The sequence below is a fragment of the Kryptolebias marmoratus genome, linkage group LG3 (genome assembly GCF_001649575.2).
Source record: "Kryptolebias marmoratus isolate JLee-2015 linkage group LG3, ASM164957v2, whole genome shotgun sequence".
Taxonomy (NCBI): domain Eukaryota; kingdom Metazoa; phylum Chordata; class Actinopteri; order Cyprinodontiformes; family Rivulidae; genus Kryptolebias; species Kryptolebias marmoratus.
The window spans coordinates 18206371-18225476 of NC_051432.1; the positions used below are offsets into that span (position 1 = coordinate 18206371).

Sequence of the window (19106 nt, forward strand, 5' to 3'; positions counted from 1 at the left end):
TACTGTGGCCATGTTTCAGTTCAGTTTGTGGGTCTTCTCTCCCAATAAATACGTCAAAATGGCTCTTTTGGAAAAAAAATGTTGGACTCCTGCGCTTTACTGGCACACAAGAGACAATATAAGTACATTTATCCACTACAGTCAATGCATTTTTACTTTTTAGTTCCCAAAATTTACTAGTCTAGTCCAGAGGTTCACAAAATGTTCAGCTTTCGACCCATAACTTTATGTATTTATGGTCACTGTTTTAATTTTTTTAAAATGGTTGATGCTGAATATGTTACAGGCAATCATTTTAAAAGTTAATTTGATTTCTATAAATCTTCTGAAAACCCCTCGCTTGGTGTTTCACGACCCCAGCTATGAGAATCTCAGCTCTCGACGTACTGTGTGCTTCAGGGTCCTCGGTGATCAGGGTGGCTTTCTTGATCACAAGACGAACAAGGGGCACTGAGGTAAACCAGTTATTGCACTTGTTTAATTATTCTGTGTAACTTTGCTTGCTGTTTTACATTAATGAAGTTAAACGTTGAACCAGAAATGTTAAAAGTTAAAATCAGTCAGAGACTTGTGAATTAAGGTCAGTGGGCTCCTGCTGACATGAAAGGTTTTTACCAACAGATGCTGTTGGGCTTTCTTGTAGGCTATTATTATAAATATGACGAATTTGCTAAAACAACAAAAGGTACATACAAGACAGAATACAGAGCAGAACTCACTGCAAAGGACAAAAGTTTCCTTCAGTAGTTACTCATATCTGTCCAGACAAAAAAGTGATCTGACAAATTAACAAGCTCATAAACGTTTCCTGTTATCTCACAGCTGTTTTATTATTTTGTAATTACTTCCTGATTTCAGTCCTGCGCGCGCACGCTTGGCAGACTGAAAGCAGGAGGCAGTAAAGCAGCTGCAAAGATATATAAGTACCGTGAAACCTCGAAGAAGAAGAGAGAAGAAGGAGGAGAAAGAGGACTGGCCTTAGTTCATAACAGCTGCTCACATCTGGGTTAACTTGGCTTATTATTTGTTTTAATTATTTTGTTTTTTTTGTTTTTTTGTACCTGGTTTTCTTCATGACGTCATTCCCAGCTGCTCCCACCTCGCCTCGTGTTTGAGGAGGTAACGTCGAGAAGACGAAGCTGCCGCCCGACTGCCGCTTGTTTGAGATGTAAACCATTTAGTAGCCTGGTTAACCTGGTTCACAGGGACAGACCATGTTAGCAGACCGTTTAGCAGCATTCCCCTCTGATTATTTACCTCCATCCGTCACGTCGAGGTGAAGCCAGCCGGCTGGAGCCACCAGGTACGTTCACGCAGATCTACGCCCCTCTCTCTACGAGGTGAGCAATTCTTCATTTTTATCATTATTTTTTTCACCACCAAACAAAATAGCCAGGCAGCTAGCCAACAGCACCGGGGATACTTTGATCCGTTTTCTTATTTAAACGTTTTATAAAGTCAGTTTTAAAGGCTGGCATCACCAACAAATCAGTTGTATGGCGAAACCCAGGGGCGTTGTTAGGATCTTCAAACACCGTGGGGGGCTGAGCCCGTGATCCTAGAAACGTTTTGACTTTCCTTCAACCATTGCGCCATTGTAAAGTTAATTATTATGATAGGAACTAGTCATTTGCTATGGCTTTCTGTTGTCTCTGTGGGGGGGCTGTGTTTCATCCACCCGGACCTCCTGGCGCTGAGGGCCTGGCCCCTGACTCGTGTCATTCAGACACTGTGGGGCTTCCTCAGAATGTGATTAACACCGTTCAGAGTGCTAGGGCCCCCTCCACTCGGTCCCTGCATGACTCTCTCCTTCCAGTGTCCAGTTGAGGTAATTTTGTCCTTCCTGCAGGAGTTAATTGAGAAAATAAAAGCCTTCTCTACAATTAAAGTGTTCCTGGCTTCTATCTCAGTGTGTCATGTGGGCTTTGAGGGGAAAACAGCCAGGAAACACCCTTTGGAGGGCCGTTTTATGAAGGTGGCACACAGGTTTCTCCCTGTTTTCAGGCCCCTGGCTTTCCTGTGGGATCTGGCAGTGTAGTGTTAGAGGATGTCTCCAGCTCCTGTTTGAGCCTCTGGGAGAGGCTGGCCTCAAACATCTGTCCTTCAGGACAGTGCTGCTGCCGGCCCTGGCGTCTGCTTAGTGCGTCGGTGATGCTCATGCACTTTCTGCACCAAGTTTGGTCCTGGGGGTGTCAGAGTCTCACTGCAGCACAACCTTGCTTTTGTGCTTATTTGGTGGTGAGCTCATTCTCTCCCATTATTCTTCCAGCCTTTTCTCCACCTCCTTCTTCTTCACCTGAGGAACAGCAGTTAAACAAGCTTTGTCCAGTCTGTGCCTATTTGAACAGGACTAGCAGTTTTCGGAGGAGCGATCAGCTCTTTGTGTTCTAGGTAAAACCTCATATGGGCAAGAAATATGGGGTGAAAAATCTAGTGAAGACACGTGGTGCACTGTTTCAAACTCTTGGTAAAATGTGGAAAACATTCAGGATACAAAAATGAAATTTTTTGCATTTTTTTGTAAGCTTGCAATCAGGAATGTCAGAATTTTGTCATTTCTCCTCCTGATCTCAGAGTTGCTTTTGGTGTTATGAGAGAAAAACAGCCCTGTGATCTGTGTTCAGGACTCCCCTGATCGTTCCCACCTGATGTCGAACAAACCGAAGATGGCGAATGAAAGCTTAAACGGCAGAACGCTCCAGCTGACTGTCAGACTACAGGCTGGGGAAAAGGAGGACGAGGAGGAGCAAGACGAAGTAATCCAAGGCTTCATCAATTCGGATGGAGAAGTGGTTGAGTGGGACGATAGTAAGTTATTGAGAGCCGCACACGCCCATAACCACTCAGCGAAATGCACATTTATTTATCTAAAGGTTCAATTTTTTGTCTCTGTTTCACATGTAAAGTCTTGAAAAGTGTTTTAATATATAAAAAAGAGGGCATGGTCAGTGTAGTCTTTCTTCAGTCAAAGACATTCAGTAACACCTAAGCTAGAAATAAAATAAAAAAAGTTTATAAAATAGAACAATGGCAGGATATTGTGCTTTGAGCATGTGACACAACACTTGAACTGATAGCTCATGCAAGTATGGAGAATGTTGATGCAGTAGATGAAATATGCAGCGTTAGATTAGATTGTAATGCTTACAAGCAAAGTTGGTTAACTGTAAGGAATCTTATTTAATGTTACCAGTAAAGAAAAGCAGGAGGGAATAACCTACATTTTTAGCATGCTAATCTTTTAATTTCTCATTAAATGTATGTATTTTTCTCCATCTGTCATTACAGGAAACTCTTCTAACCAAGGCTCTTATTGCTCAGAAATTTTCCAGCCTGAGGAGGTAATGTTTTCTCTTTATAAGACATATAACTTATTAATGTAGTGATACAAAATGTGTGCAACTATAGGAACTTTTTGATGTTGGATTTCTGTAAAATAGCTTTTCCTGTCTCATAAAGGAGGAAGCTGGAAAAGGTCCTTTTAATAGTAGATGTCAACATCAAAGTTTAACAAAATGTAATAAGAAAGCAAAACTACTGGAGAACGTCCTCTGTTCAATTATAAGTGGCATTTTTACTAATTGATGGTTATTAGTGGCACTTTGTTTCTGTCTCCCACAAAATGGCAATATAAGTTATGGCTGTATGCTGCCTGTGATCAGTTTGGATTGGATCTTATGGCTACAACATGTTATTTTCTGATCAGTTAGAAGACCTAAATAATGTCACCCAGGGAGGGATTCTGGGATGCAATGTTTATAGTCGTCACAGGGGATCATGTTGTCTGCTTCTCAGCTGCAAGATGAGAACCAGAGGGACACCAGTAGTTCCTCTCTCATCATAGAAGTCGTGTCTGAGGATGAAAATGAGGCAAGAGATGAGAAGGAGACAGTAAAGAAGACTGCTTCCTCGTCTTTACATTCCGGTAAATGCTGGAGTCCACTAAAAACAGGTGTTATTATCAGTTTCTGAGGTTACTCTTCTGCTCATTTTGGCAGGAAAGAGACCAAGACGAGAGAAAAAGGCTCCGGTTGAGTCTCTGGATGATTCAGTCACAGGGAAAGGTGTTTCTGCTAACGCTGGTGAGTGACCGGAAGCATGGAAGAAATGCATGCAGAGGATTTGAATCAATCTTAAAATTCAGTTTGCTTTTTTATATTTCAATCTTCTATCCAGGATTAAAATCCTATTTTGTGTAACATTCAGTTTTTGTTTTCGTTGACAAGCAAAAAGAAGAGGCAGAAGACAAAAATCTGAAACTGAGCAGCTGTCTGGTGAAGTTTCAGAGGCACATCGGGGAGGTAAATGTTTCTTTGATGTTTAATGGATAAGATGTCAGAAATATTCAGTTTATTTGTTTATTTTTCTGTTCTAATCAATTCTTTGTTTTTTAAAGCATCAAGGCGTAGCCTTAGAAAGAGAAATATTTGCACCTTTGCTGAACCAGAGGAAAAAAAATCAAAAACTACTCGCCGTGTTGCTGGTAAGACACCAAAAATAATTTTCTATTGTTTTATTTTGCTGATTCTAAATCTAAATCTGCATAATGTTTTGATGCATATTGATTCAAACACTGAAGTGGTTGATTTTGTGAGTGTTTCAAATATTGCACCTTGGGGTTTTTGAGCGAATTAGTCAAAGGGATTTAATCAAAGAGTTAATCACATTCAGATTTCTCCAGCTGTAGCTGTAGAACAGTTTTGAGTTTAAGTTTCACATTAGATTAAACAGGTTTTCTTTTCTTCTTTTTTTTTTTACTGCAGCAAAGCAACCCTATAAAATGAAGAAAAATGCCAAACCGCTTGCTAAAGCAGAAGGAGAAAACACAGGCGTTTTATCTGGTGAGAACAAATCTAACCGGCTTCCAGAAGTCTATAACTCTTCGTTTTGCTGCTCATAATCTGTGGAAGCATCTTTAGTTATGATCACTGGCTCAATAAAGAGAAGAGAACGTAGAGATGTTTACTCTGATAGTCCAGGTTCAGCTGTGTTTGAGCTTGCAACGGTGGTTTAAATGTAACTTCACAAAACATTTTGAGAAAGTGAGCAATAAATCCAACATACTAAGAGAGTCGTGGCACAATAATTATTATTACTGGATCTCATTTAGCTAGGAAAGTGGCACTTTGCCAGATTTTGTCTGAATGCAGTTAAAAGAGTTGGTTTGAAAATGCCTGAATAGTAAAACAAAGTAACAGTAATTCTGGTTCGAATCTTATTGGATTTTTACATCCATCCATTTTCTTTTACACATTTTTCTGTGCACAGCTGCAGTGAGCTGGTGCTTATCTCATTAAGCAAACGGCAGGGCACACCCTGTCAGGTCACCAGTCCATCACAGACTGGACATTTAGACAAAAACTAGATATACAACCGATAATGCTCTCACTCTGAGGGACAATTAACCTAGCAAGGATTTCATTAAATATCTACTTTTATTTTATTGCTCTCTCCCCCTTATTTAGGAAGGAAGCGCCCTGGAAGAAAGAGGGCCCGTGTACCAATAGAAATACCTCCTGAGCTGCTAAAAGCACCCAAAGAGAAGATTGAGTACCGCTGCTCAGTTTGTGGCAAAGAATTCCCTCACGCCTACAAACTGGAGCGACACGAGCTGATCCATACTGGGGAGAAACCATACTGCTGCTCCGTCTGTGGTCGGGGTTTTAACCAGAAGGGAAATCTGAAAACGCACTACAAAGTCCACCTCGGTGAGAGTTGTCAGCAGTGGTGCACATCTGCATGGAGTAGAGTGGTGCTACTGAAGGATTCTTTCTGTTAAACCTAAATACTGTACAAAAATCATTAACGCCTCTTGTTTGTGAATCTTTTGTACTAGGTTACATTTTGTGTTACATTTAAGTTTACCCTGCATGTTGAATCCTTGTCTTAGCTTCTTATTCGGTGCATAAAAATCCATAGCTGAAAAATGTCCCTTCATGGGAAAATTGCTCTGCTAGAACTTGCTAATATTGCTTTTTTCTGTTTTTATTTCTGTTTAGGTCGAAAGGGTGCAGTCGACTATGACGATGAGGGGGATCCCACCGCCTCAGAACTTTCTGAGTACTTGAAGTCTCTGCCGGGAGAATCCAAGGTCCGATTATCCATCCGCTGCCTGGAATGTGGGAAGGACTGTGAGAGTCAGTCAGCTTTACAAGCGCACCACATCACTAAACACAGCGAGACGGTCCCTGAATCAGAGGAGCAAACCGCATCAAAGCTCTTCTTCTGCCGGCGGTGCGGGATTCAGGTTAATGATAGAAAAAAAATGGAAGAACACATGAAAACCCACATCAAGGAGAAGCCCTATTCGTGTCCAGACTGCGGCAAGAGGTTCATCAACGAGAGTTACATACAAATCCATCAGCGCATCCATACGGGAGAGAAACCGTTCCTCTGCTCCCAGTGCGGCAAAGGTTTCCACACAGCTTCCTCTCTCAAACTCCATGAGATGCAGCACTCTGGGGAGAGGCCGTTCGCGTGTTCGATTTGCGGCAAGGCATTTCAGATTAACTCCTATCTTAACGCACATTACCAGACCCACATTAAGGACAGGCCTTTCATCTGTAATGTCTGTGGAAAAGGCTACTCCAGAGCTGAGGAACTGAAGGTCCACCACAGGCTTCACACTGGAGAGAGACCTTATGAGTGCAGAGATTGTGGAAAGAGCTTCATTTACCGCCAGGGACTGCGACAGCATCAGCGCACGCATGCTGGAAGACGCATCGGGCCGACCAGGCAGCTCGGCAGACCCAAACAACAGGCCAAGCTGGACATTTAACAGCTGATCTGTTCATGCATTTTTGATGTAAACTTTGTTTGACAAGATTGTGGTAAACCGCTCTTCCTCTTCGCACATTTTTCTTCCATTTTTCCCTCTTAGAGCACAGAGAAATACTTCACAGGAAGCATGTGCTACCCACTCACAATGAGTCACCAGACAATAGTTTTGATTCTTTCTGTGTTGTCTTTTTTGTATTCATGTTTTGTGCCCATACTTTAATGTTTCCTCTTTGCTAGTAGCCCACTTGTCCAATTTCAGTGCCTTTGTATTCTGCATGCCAAAAAAACACTAATTGTTAAAGAATTTCTGCACTACGTCAATGTTATTTCAAAACCAATGTGAATAGAATACAAACAATTTTTAGAACCACCTGTTTATTTTATGATGCATTGTTTTTTTTGTTTATTTTTATGAAAGTTGGAAAAGGAGACCACTCTTTAGGAGTGGATGTAATGGCAACTCTGTGCTCGAATGTTTCATCCATCATAAACTAAAACTGCAAACATATTTCGGATAAGAGTTTTCTAATATTAATGAGTTCGTCGTCTCTCTTCAATGTCACATGGAGAACTAAGACAACACCTGAGGAGAGGCAGACCAGCGTGGTGGATCCCATTTAAAACAAAAAAATGAGACCTGAGATTGTGCTCCAACTATCGAGTGATCATATTTTTCAGCGCCCCCGGGAAAAGTTTACCTCAAGGTGTTGGAAGGAAGCCTTTGGCTGACTGTAAAACCTCAGATCCAAGAGGAGCAGTGTGGCTTCAGTCCTGGACGAGTACAGTGGATCAGATCTTTACTCCTGCAGTTATTAAGGGGGTCATGAGAGTTTGACTGTCCAGCATGCATGTGTTTTGTGGATCTGTTGAAGGCTCATTACCATGTTTGTCAGGGCATTCTGTGTAGGGTGCTGCGGACTATGAGCTTTTAAGGGCTACACAGTCCCTGTATAACCAAAGGAAGGGCTGTGACTGTATCCTTGGCACAAAGTCAAGTAGATTCCCAGTGCAAGTTAGACTCCGCTTCGGCTGCTCCTTGTCTCAGATCCTGTTTGTGGTGTTCATGGACAGGATGAGATATGAGATATGGATCATGATCAAAAGAATGAAATCCTGGATACAAGTGGCTTAACTGAGCTTTCTCTGAAAGGTGGCTGGGCTCAGCCTTAGAGATATGGTGAAGAGCTCCGTCATCTGGGGGAAGCTTGGAGTAGAGCCGCTGCTTATCTGGAGTGAAAGGAGTTGGTTGAAGTGGTTCAAGCATCTGATTAAGATTTCTTCTGGTGCCCTGAGGTTTTCTGGGCATGTCTCACTGAGTCCCCCCAGGAGGAGAGGGATGTCTGGGTTTCCCTCCAACTCGACCACGAAGAAGCATCAGAAAATGGATGGATGACTTCATCAGCCTGCTAAACTGATAGCATGAATTAATTTTTGTGATACAGCAGAAGCAGTGACAGTAATTATGATCTATTATCTGTTAGACTGTCAGTACGGCTGCAAAACTTGTGCAATGTAAATTTCTTTATTTGTACCACTGACATAAAAAAGATGAAGTGTCTCCACTTCATTTTGTTGTTCAACAATAAAGCCGGAGATATATGATTTACGGGTGCTGCCATGTTGTATTTTCAAAGCCAGAGTCTGCACACCTGATATATGGGGATGTAAGACCTGCCTTGTCCCCCATACACAGTCACTAAACCAAGTATTTGAATATTTGAACATACAGTGTAGCAGTAATTAGCTCTAAAGGTCGCAGGTTCACCTCCTGGCTGGGGCCTTCTGTCTGGAGTTTGCATGTTCTCCCTGTGCATGTATGGGTTTCCTTCGGGTACTCTGGTTTCCTCCCACAGACCAAAAACATGCATGTTAGGTTAATTGTAACTCTAAATTGTCCCTAGGTGAGCGTGTGAATGGTTGTTTTTTTCTATGTGGCCATGTGATGGACTTGTGACCTGTACAGGGTGTCGCCCGCCTCTCTCACAATGTCTACTGGAATCCATCTCCTAATATTTACATAAAATGCAGTGAGATTGCCAAGTGCAAAAAGGGTGATACAAACAAAATCTTTGCCTTGGAGTGAAAAGCAAAGATTAGCAACGAAACACAACAAAAGTTCTCTTTTGTTGCCAAGAATTACAAGTCATTTCTTTGACACTTTTTTCGGATACATTTTAAGGCAAATCTCACTGCATTTTATGTCATCTTTAGGAGGCGGACTTGTTCAACCTTGGTATGGTTTATCCAAACATGAACCCATATTAAAATCTACTTGTCTGCAAGATTCTGGACAAACACAGAGGTGCTTTTTCTTTGGCTTCCACTGTGAAATAAATAGAAAAATAAAAAAATTTGTCTTTGGAATAAATTCAAGATTTTAATTCCATTTTTTTCTTTTACATTAACTGCAAAATAAAATAATTAGATTTTCTTGAACGCGCTCTCGTGCTGTGACGTCGTCAAGCACTAACGAAATCTCGCGAGAACACGAGATATGGGAATTCTCGCATAGCGTTTTCATTTAACCAAATATTAGACCTGGTGACTTTCCAAATAGAGGATCGGACTGCAATGGCCGCAAGCCAAACAGCAGGAATAAAGAAAGAATATCCCTGTCTTTGGTTGACCACACCATTCGCGTTAAAAGTGTCCGATAAAAACAGGAAATCCCTCGTCGGTCAGCGAGCTCTAAATAAAGACTTGGACCAAGCTCGAAATAAAACCAGAGTGAACATCGGAGCAGCTTTCCCGAGATGGAGAGAGCTACGGGAACAGAAAGGATTCAGAAATGATGCACAGTTAGCCACATTTCTACTGGACTGGTAATTTATACAGCTTATCCCTGGGATTTCTTATTCCGAGACGATAGTCAGATAAGTGAAATGTTCACGGAAGCTTTCCGTCTTCCACCTGAGTTATTTATCGTTATGTTGCGGTCATGCTAATGTTAGCCTGTTAGCAATGCTAACGGAGTCTAATTTCACTGTGGTTATAAACATTGAGTAAAACATTAAAGAAGAGCTTCGCCTTCATTTCCCGATTGCACACAATTAATAAGAAAATTAGTCGATTTCCTAAAAGCATGTTTTATTTGACCAGTGTTTGGACATTGTGGGTATTTTGGGTACTCAGACAAGTGCTCCAGTTATTGTTGATATAGCATTCTGCTAACACCAAGGAGTTTGCAACCTGTAGGAGCCATTTTTAGACCCTTTTCCATAAAAGAATTAGGTCTATATCCATAAAACATTGATGACTCTTGATATAAGGATGACACAGTTCCATATGTTTTACATAAACTATCTATCTATCTATCTATCTATCTATCTATCTATCTATCTATCTATCTATCTATCTACACTATATTGCCAAAAATATTCACTCGCCTATCAAAATCATTGAATTCAGGTGTATAAAATCAAGCACCTAGGCATGCAGACTGCTTCTACAAAGGTTTGTGACAGAATGGGTCGCTCTCAGAAGCTCAGTGAATTCCAGCGTGGTAGGATGCCATCTGTGCAATAAGCCCAGTTAAGGAATTTCCTCACTACTAAATATTCCTCAGTCAGCTGTTAGTGGTGTTATAACAAAGTGGAGGCGATTGCGAAGGACAGCAACTCGGCCACAAATTGGGGGACTACGTAAAATCACAGAGCGAGCTCAGCAGATGCTGAGGCTCATAGTGCACAGAATCAACAGCTACAGACCTCCAAACTTCATGTGGGCTTTAGATTAGCTCAAGAGCAGTTAATAGAGAGCTTCACAGAATGGGTGTCCATGGCTGAGCAGCTGCATCTAAGCCATACATCAGCAAGTGTAATGCAAATTGTCAGATGCAGTGGTGTAAAACACACAACCACTGGACTCCAGATAGGTGGAGACGGGTTCTCTGGAGGGATGAATTATGCTTCTCTCGCTGACTTAGGCAATTGCCAGGACAACGGTACTTGTCTGACTGCATTGCGCCAAGTGTAAAGTCTGGTGGAGGGAGGATTATGATGTGGGGTTGTTTTTAAGGAGTTGGGGTCAGCGCACAAAGCAAGGTCCATAAAGACATGGATGAGGGAGTTTGGTGTGGAAGAACTTGACTGGCCTGCACAGAGTCCTGACCTCAAGCTGATAGGAAAAAACATATTTTTACAGCTGGGGTGGCTTTAAGAGTGAACTTAAAAATTATGACCGCTTGTTGGGTATTTTATTATAACTAACTATATATATATATGTGTTTAACAAAACACATAATTACAGTTCAATATAGGATCGACAAGAAAGGAAAAAGAAACAATGTCAAATACTCTTTATTTGTCCTAATTAAATAAAACAATGACTCTCTAAATGCCAGAGAATAAAAAAACAAACCAGCCTTGCTAGTCCAAAGACTTATAGGTCATTTACACCTAGGTAAGCTTTTTCAACCAGTAATTAAAAAATAAAATAGCACTTTGTTTTGTCCCATTTTTTCAGTTTGAACTGTAAACAGTGTCCAGTTTTAGTCAAAAACTTTAATTAAAAAATATTGTTAGAACTTATACAAATTAAGATTTGAAGACCACACTAATATTTATGTTGTTTATGTTTTATTTAGTTATCATGCAAGTTGTTTGCCTCTAAATTTCTCACCACCCCAACAACTAAGGTAAGGTATAGTTTGTTTGTAATCTTGATTTGACTTAAAGGGAACATATTACGCTTCCTTGAACAAATCAGGATAGGTGGGATGTACAAAACCTGTTCATTATATTTAATACACAAAATCATTCTCAGATATTGAGATTTCACCTGATCAGTTCTGCTTGTTTTGAGCTTATTTCAGAATGAGCGGTTTTAGGGCTATGTTATCATTATGCAAATTAGCTGCTGTTGGCCACGCCCCCAACACCCGACACCCCACTAACGTGCTACATTAAAAAAACATAAAAACTCACAGAAGGATTAAACGCAGCAGATCTGACACACATTTATATCATTATTAATTCAAACTCTGAGGATTCTGACTTTGGGACAGGGGCACTTAGCGGTTCCGAACCGACATTTGTTGAGTCGGACAGCGACAATCAGTCTGAACCGCGACTTGTAGCGGGTCCGGACGCCGGCAATATAGACACGTTCTATATTGCAGCCAACAACAAAACATTTTCCTTTCCAGCAGACATTGTTCAGCAGTAAAACCAGCAGAACTAACATGACGGTCTTTCTGTAATGAAGTGGGCGGAGCTTCACTCCAGTTGCTAGTTGAGGAGCTGAGCTCGGCTTGGGGTTGCTAGGTAACGGGGATTGTGATGCAACAATCCCGAGGTTTTTGAAATGGGTCATTTTGCAGACACCAGAAAACATTTATTTATTGCTAAAAAACAGCTGGGTGTTTTTTTGTGCTTGGACTGTTTCTAGAAGCATAGATACCCAAATGGAAGTACAAAAACATGCAAAAAGTGAATTTTGAATAATAGGTCCACTTAAAACAGTATTTATATTGTGTGATCTGTTAATCACTGATTTCATGCACATTTAGAAGTAGTAATTTAGAAACTTGGTGGATTTGTGACGTATCTTTAAAAGATGATGCGTAATACGTCAGTGTGTGACACAATTTTTCAGAAATAAATTTCTGGATTTGGATTTCACCCTCATGAATTGCCTGTTTGCAGAGACGATGATTCTGGGAAGGAGTGTCTGAGTGTTCATGAAGACGAGGAAAGGTATGTCGTTTATTGACATAACAGGGCCTCATATATCTGTTCTTACAGGATGCTTTATTATCAGAGAAATAAATGAGATAAAATCTTTTTTGTTAATAAAAAACAGTTTCAGGCCACTGGCATAGTAATATTTAAATAATACATCCTTACAAAAACTAATATAATCATTATGAATCTTACTATATTTTAATGAAAAGTCAATGTCAGTTGTATTTATAGAGCAGTTTACAAACAAGATCTCTCAAAACACTTGTTTCATTAATAATAAATAGAAAAAAAGTATGCAAGTGTTAAAATGGTAAAAAAAATAAAGATTAGGTCTATTAAAAGTGGTTTTAATCAAGCTTTATAATTTGCTAAGCTTTAAACAGTTGTAGAGAGCTTTCAGGAGTTAGTCCTGGCAAACAAGGAAGCAAATTAAAATGAATAAATTTACTTAAAAAATTAAAATATAAAACTTTTTGTTTTGTTTTTGTTTTTTTTAGCATTTGGTATCACATGGTTACTAATGGTCTATTTGGAGTCATATGACAGATGGCTAAATATAACCTTGAAAACAACAACAACAAAGAATGACTTGTGACACAATGTTAACAGATCATGTTTTAAATATAGATCTGTATTTACTGTCTTTAAACAGATATCACTCATTGAACGATAGACTGAGAGTGACTGTTTACCTTTTAGGAGAAACAATAATCAAGCTTTTAAATTTAGTAAAATTCAAATCAGTATTTTTGTCCAATGTGTTACAGAGTGTTTAAAAGAAATAGAGTCAGTATGCCAAATCAAGACAAAGCTGGTGTTTTTACACAAAACACTATAAAGTCCTTGTCTTAGATATTTGGACTCTAACCTCTTTTTTAAAATATTTTTTCAGATTGTCACCAATGGAGATTGTTGTAAACATCGATGAGAGCGACGTCAGTCTTGACTCGGAGTAAGTCACATCCATGGAACACGGTACCTCTGTGACGCCATGAGTGTCGGGGTGTGATGTTTTGACCTTTTTAAACAGTATTGATCAGGCAGATGATGGAACGTCTACTCCAGCGGAGAATACAGCAGATTTTTCGGAGGAAGAGGAGACGGCGGACGAAGACTGTTGCAAAGACGACAGTGACGATGAAGACTACACGCCTTCTTAGTAAGTCTTTCAGCTGAAGTTTTTGTTCTGTGAAAATTAGATGCTTTAGTTTCTCATCGTTTTTCTTGTCTTTTATTTTTGTGCACCTAGTCGTGCCGTTAAAACCAAGAAGAGCCTGAAAGCTGCTCAGAAAAGCAGTAAAAAGAACGCCGCGAACACGAAGCCGAGCAGACGACCGTCAGAGACGGACGAGATTCAAGCTCAGAGTGAGAACAGCTTCATTCGTCTTTCTGCAACCTTGACTTTCCCTGACTGAAACAGAACAGAATCAGTTGGCAGGTTCTTACTGTATCAGTGACTGCGAGAGGTGATTTTTACACAAATTTATACAATTTAAGCTATAGTGTCATGATCAATATCCAACAACAGATTGCACAACACCATTTAGAACAGTGTTATAATTTACTTTTAATCCTAAATGAGACACTTCACTTTTTTATAACTTAACGCACATTCCTTGATAAAATTAAAATTACATGTTTTGATGAAAATACAACAAAGATCTGACAAATCGATTCCCTTTTCAACCACATCTTTGACACCTTTTTAAGGTTTTAGAGCCTGAAGTGAGCCATTCTCCCCCTCTCTTTGTCAGGGTTTGTCTGGTTTGACAAATCTAAATGTATATTAGAACAATATCTCAGTGTTAGCTTATGATTGTCTTAGTGTTATTAGATGCTGACATAACACATCTCTAAACTGAATAAAATCTAATAAAAAGTCACAAAGTTTATTTTAATCACTATTCACCTGTGTAAGCTTGGATGGTAGTCATATTATATGTATGTGGAGTAAATGAATAGATAATACATATATTAACTTTAAGTTGTTTGTACAGGAAACATTCCTCATCAGCTTGGGAATCAAGAAAAAGATGTGGCTGAGCATCTTCACCAGGTGAGACAAACTTCATTTTCATTTTCTAACTGTTTGCATCCCTCACAATGATTGTTGGTGCTTCAAATTGTAGAGCAGCAAAAAAATCTGGTTTTGAAGCTTGGTGTCTGAACCTCCATTGTTCTTTATATCATTGGTATTCTACAAGGAATAACTTTGATGAGAGTTAAACCTGTGAAAAGGCTTCACTTTAACTTGATGGTGTCTAAAGTTGGTTTCTGTTTTCCAACTGCTCAGTTGACATGTAACACCAGATGCTTTGAGAGAGATCGCACATTTGTTCTTGATTGAATTTCCTATGAATCAAGAGGAAATGGAAACATTGGCTCGTTGCACCGACATGTGCTGAGATTTTATAATCTGACTGGTTTTCAGGATGAGGATGACAGCTCAACACCAACAAAAACGCCCCCAAACAAAGCAGGGGCAGAGCTGAATACCACTGAAGAAGAAAAACCTGAAACGCAGGAGAAAAAACGCAACTCAGTTCTCAGCGGTGAGTTAGACTTACGTATATGAATACAGTGGGTGGCAAAAGTATTCACCTCTCTTAGTATTAGTTTTAGTTATTAATTTATTTATTGTCTCCCGTCGCAACTCGAAGAAGGGACTTGGAAATAGCATCTCTTTGTATGTTAGTAAAATGTCTCATGAACCACGGGGCAGATTTTATTAACTCTCAGAAAGTGTACATCTTCATCTGATTCAAGCGAAAACATGTTGGTTTGTAAAAAACTTTATAACCAAATGCTTTTCTTTTTTCTTTTCTTTCTGTTCTTCAAGGACAAGCAAAGAAGACCTTTGTCTGTTCAAACTGTGGAAAAGTTTTCCCTCGCCAAAACTCTCTGAAGCGACATCTTTTAATTCATTCAGGGGAAAGACCCTTCAAATGCATCATATGTGGAAAAGGATTCTTCCAGAATAAAAGACTTAAAACTCACATGAATGTTCACAAAGGTAAGAAGCTGTGTTTCATTGAGTCTACACCTGTTCTAGTACCAAAGATACGCTTCATTCTCACAACACCTTCTAAGTCCCGCACTTAGATGTTTCTGGATGTTGTTTTGCTGTTTTTGTTATGTATGTTTTGTAATGGTCAGTTTATTCTATAAGAACAGGTCTGCAGCCTAAAATCATTTGACACTTAGATTGTCTACAGGTGGAGCTTATTATTAGTGCTTCTCAAAGTAAAGTAATTATTAGTTTTCCTTAAAACACACAAACATCATATCTGCTTAGTGATCATTTAAGCCACATTTTGACTGCAGTAACTTAGCAGCTGATTGGAAGCAGAAAGGGTGACATGAGCTGCAGCAGCTGATGGAGCTACAAGAGACCAGAGGATAAAATTAAATTGTAAATCTAAGAATTAAAATTTAAAGCGTGAGAACCACATCTTATTCGTAAATAACCAACACCTCAAAACAGCTCTATAGGAAGGTGCGAATTTAGTGTAAATGCAGTTGGTTTGAATTGTAATAAAATTCCTAAGCTGCAGATGTCTAGATTTTATTAAATCCAAATCTTTATTTCATTTTCCTTTTTTTTTTTCTCTTCTCTCTCTAATTAGGAGATAGGCTTCCTATCAGAAGGAGGGCCCGTGTACCAATGGTAATACCTCCTGAGTTCCTAAAAATGCCCAAAGAGAAGGTTGAGTACCGCTGCTCGGTTTGTGGCAAAAAATTTCCTCACGCCTATGGATTAGATCGACACACGCTGACCCACACGGGGGAGAAACCATACTGCTGCTCCATCTGTGGTCGGGGTTTTAACCAGAAGGGAAATCTGAAAACGCACTACAAAGTCCACCTTGGTGAGAGTCGTCAGCAGTGGTGCACATCTGCATGGAGTACAGTGGTGCTACTGAAGGATTCTGTTTAAACAGCTTGCATAAGAGAATCACGTCATCTACGCTTACCTGCCTCTCAGGAAGGTGAAGTTTCTTTGTTAGTTCATTGCCTTGTGTGTGTCATGTAAAAAAATACAAAATTTGTCACTAAAATCAGCAAAATGGTCATCTTGTGCTTGGCTATAGGCTGTGCAAGTTGTCAAGAAGATAAACCCGAACCTGCCTTTCCATTATTGTCTTAAAAAATGCGAGCAGGTACTACACTGAAAAGTATTTGTTTTTTGGTTGGAAAGACTTGAGGTGTATTCTAGAAAGCAGTGTTTTTGAAAACTCTGAATAAGTTAAGTCTGAGTTTTCTGTTCCAGAAGGAGAGGTAAATAAAACTCTGTCACCATGGTAACAGACTCTGAAGTTAATCTGCCTGCTGAAACCCTGAGTTTCTGCCGGTCTCCTCCCACCTGAAGCACAAGTTGTTCAATTCTAAACAATCGAATTGTCCCTGAAGCAGAATTACTTCATAATGCCTTACGCTGGGAAGATTTTCTAACCAAGGTTGGATTGTTCATGAATAAAGACATTTAATACTGAAGTACTTTCACACACACATAGCAATGAACTAACAAGTAAAGTTTGCTGCCCTACGATGCAGGTAAACATAGATTACTTCATACCTTTATTTATTCTGAGCAGGATGTTTTATTATCTCTTTTATTTCTCTTTAGGTCAAAAGGGTATTGTTGACTTTAATGAGGTGAATTTCACTGTGTCAGAACTCACCGAGAACCTGAAGTCTCTGTCAGGAGAACCCAGGGTCCAGTTGTCCACCTGCTGCCTGGAATGTGGGAAGGACTGTGGGAGTCAGTCGGCTTTACAAGCGCACCACATCACTACGCACAGCGAGACGGTCCCTGAATCAGAGGAGCAAACCACGTCGCAGTTCTTCTTCTGCCGCCGATGCAGGATTCAGTTTGATGATAGGGACAAAATGGAAGAACACATGAAAACCCACATCAAGGAGAAGCCCTATTCGTGTCCGGACTGCGGCAAGAGGTTCATCAACGAGAGTTACATACAAATTCATCAGCGCATCCATACGGGGGAGAAACCATTCCTCTGCTCCCAGTGCGGCAAAGGTTTCCTCACGGCTTCCTCTCTCAAACTCCACGAGACGCAGCACTCTGGGGAGAGGCCGTTCGCGTGCTCGATTTGCGGCAAGGCATTTCAGGCTAACTCCTACCTGAACGCGCATTACCGAACCCACATTAAATCCAGGCCTTTCATTTGTAATGTCTGCGGGAAAAGCTACTCCAGAGCCGAGGAGCTGAGAGACCACAACAGGCATCACACTGGAGAGAGACCCTTTAAGTGTGGAAAATGTGGAAAGAGCTTCATTTACCGCCAGGGGCTGCGGCAGCATCAGCGCTCGCATGCTGGAAGACGTGTCACGACCAGGCAGCTCGGCAGACCCAAACAACAGGCCAAGCTGGACGTTTAACAGCTGATCCGTTGATTTTGTTTTTAAATGCAAACTTTGTTTGACAAGATTGCAGTAAATCGCTCTTCCTCTCCGCACATCTTTCTTCCATTCTTCCCTTCTTGGAGCACAGACAAATACTTTGCCGCACACGTGTTCTACCCACTCACAATGGGTTGCCAAACATATTCTAGATGTTGTCTGTTGTCCTTCTTGTATTTGTGTTTTGTGCCTATGTGTTAATGTTTTTCCTTCGCTAGTAGCCAACTTGTCTAATTTCAGTGCCTTTGTGTTCTGCATGCCAAAAAAAAACCTATTTATTGTTAAAGAATTTCTGCACTACTTTAATGTTATTTCAAAACCCATGTTAATAGAATACAAACATTTGTAATAAGACCAGTTTAATTGTCCTTTATTTGAAATAATGCGTTCTTTGTATATCAAAGCTGGAGGAGGAGGCCACTGATTAAGGGTGGGTACAACGGCAGCTCTATGCTTGACTTTTTCATCTATCATAAACTGAAACTGCAAACATCTTTCAGATAGGAGTTTCACAACAGCGGAGTTATTGTTCTAACATGCAGCAGTGTTTGTGGTGCTGTCCTTGTTCAAAAAAATTTAAATTAACTAACATCAGTGGCTTCATCAGCCTGTTGAACTGATGACAGTCGGTTTTATCATATTGTTCAGATACAGCAGAAACCGTGAGAGCAAGGCTCATTTAATGGTCTTCACCTATCTGTGTGTGTCTACGAGGTCCCCCTGCAATCAGGTTAGGCTTTTTGTGACTATCCAGAACGTGCATGACAACCACACGTGCGACCGTTACATACCTGCCCAAAAGGGAACAGACGGAGAAGACGGGGGGTTTGGTCTATGAGCTGAGGAAGAGAAGTGACAAGAACCTTTTGTTTTCAGGAGAAGCCTGTCAACATTTAGACAAATATTGACTCGGGGTCCAGAAAGACAGGAATTGTTTTTAATTTCTTGTGAGAAATCACAAACTTTTCTCTTTGTTGCATTCAAATATGCAGTTAAAAAAAAACCAGATTCATTATTGCCACCTGTTAGGCTGGAGTCAAACTGTAAACCAGGGGATTTTCTTTTTTGTCCGCTTTTATTGTTTTAATCATTTGCAATATCAGTGCATTCATGATGTTTTGTGCAGCCCTAGTATTTTATCATAATTTATTGTTTTCCCTCAAATAAAGGCCTCCACTTTTATTTACTTCATCTGCTGAGGGTGCAAAGCTTTTAATTCTA

At 40.2% G+C, this 19106-nt stretch overlaps 2 protein-coding genes across 6 annotated transcripts; both read left to right on the plus strand.

Annotated features, from left to right (window-relative positions):
* Window positions 1–497: 497 nt before the first annotated feature.
* On the plus strand, window positions 498–8386 carry LOC108243696 (zinc finger protein OZF). Of its 3 annotated transcripts, none has more exons than XM_017429351.3 (10): window positions 499–1340; window positions 2625–2808; window positions 3289–3341; window positions 3796–3925; window positions 3999–4082; window positions 4227–4301; window positions 4397–4483; window positions 4764–4841; window positions 5466–5708; window positions 6000–8386. In XM_017429351.3, exons 2-10 carry the CDS (start codon window positions 2649–2651, stop codon window positions 6776–6778), a joined length of 1689 nt encoding a protein of 562 aa, XP_017284840.1. In that variant the 5' UTR covers window positions 499–1340; window positions 2625–2648; the 3' UTR covers window positions 6779–8386. The 3 variants fall into 3 exon arrangements, with proteins under 3 accessions (XP_017285000.1, XP_017284840.1, XP_017284924.1); XM_017429435.3 differs by having other exon boundaries at window positions 499–1303; XM_017429511.3 differs by lacking the exon at window positions 4764–4841 and having other exon boundaries at window positions 498–1340.
* A 907-nt stretch (window positions 8387–9293) lies between these two features.
* LOC108239911 (zinc finger protein 2 homolog) lies at window positions 9294–19076 on the plus strand. Of its 3 annotated transcripts, none has more exons than XM_037974674.1 (11): window positions 9294–9602; window positions 11366–11416; window positions 12426–12476; window positions 13357–13416; window positions 13495–13623; window positions 13714–13829; window positions 14462–14520; window positions 14896–15016; window positions 15304–15477; window positions 16091–16333; window positions 17140–19076. In XM_037974674.1, the coding sequence occupies exons 1-11, from the start codon at window positions 9352–9354 to the stop codon at window positions 17862–17864; spliced, it is 1980 nt and encodes a 659-aa protein (XP_037830602.1). In that variant the 5' UTR covers window positions 9294–9351; the 3' UTR covers window positions 17865–19076. The 3 variants fall into 3 exon arrangements, with proteins under 3 accessions (XP_037830602.1, XP_017278482.2, XP_037830603.1); XM_017422993.3 differs by having other exon boundaries at window positions 9295–9602; window positions 17092–19076; XM_037974675.1 differs by lacking the exon at window positions 11366–11416 and having other exon boundaries at window positions 9462–9602; window positions 17092–19076.
* Window positions 19077–19106: the final 30 nt, after the last annotated feature.

Bases quoted from the DNA above. Each gene is read 5' to 3' on its own strand.
- LOC108243696 (XM_017429351.3), top strand. From the start codon at position 2,649: ATGTCGAACAAACCGAAGATGGCGAATGAAAGCTTAAACGGCAGAACG. The intron at 3,342-3,795 runs GTAATGTTTTCT...TCTGCTTCTCAG, and splicing joins AAATTTTCCAGCCTGAGGAG to CTGCAAGATGAGAACCAGAG. The intron at 4,302-4,396 runs GTAAATGTTTCT...TGTTTTTTAAAG, and splicing joins TTCAGAGGCACATCGGGGAG to CATCAAGGCGTAGCCTTAGA.
- LOC108239911 (XM_017422993.3), top strand. From the start codon at position 9,352: ATGGCCGCAAGCCAAACAGCAGGAATAAAGAAAGAATATCCCTGTCTT. The intron at 9,603-11,365 runs GTAATTTATACA...TGTTTTATTTAG, and splicing joins GCCACATTTCTACTGGACTG to TTATCATGCAAGTTGTTTGC. The intron at 13,417-13,494 runs GTAAGTCACATC...CTTTTTAAACAG, and splicing joins GACGTCAGTCTTGACTCGGA to TATTGATCAGGCAGATGATG.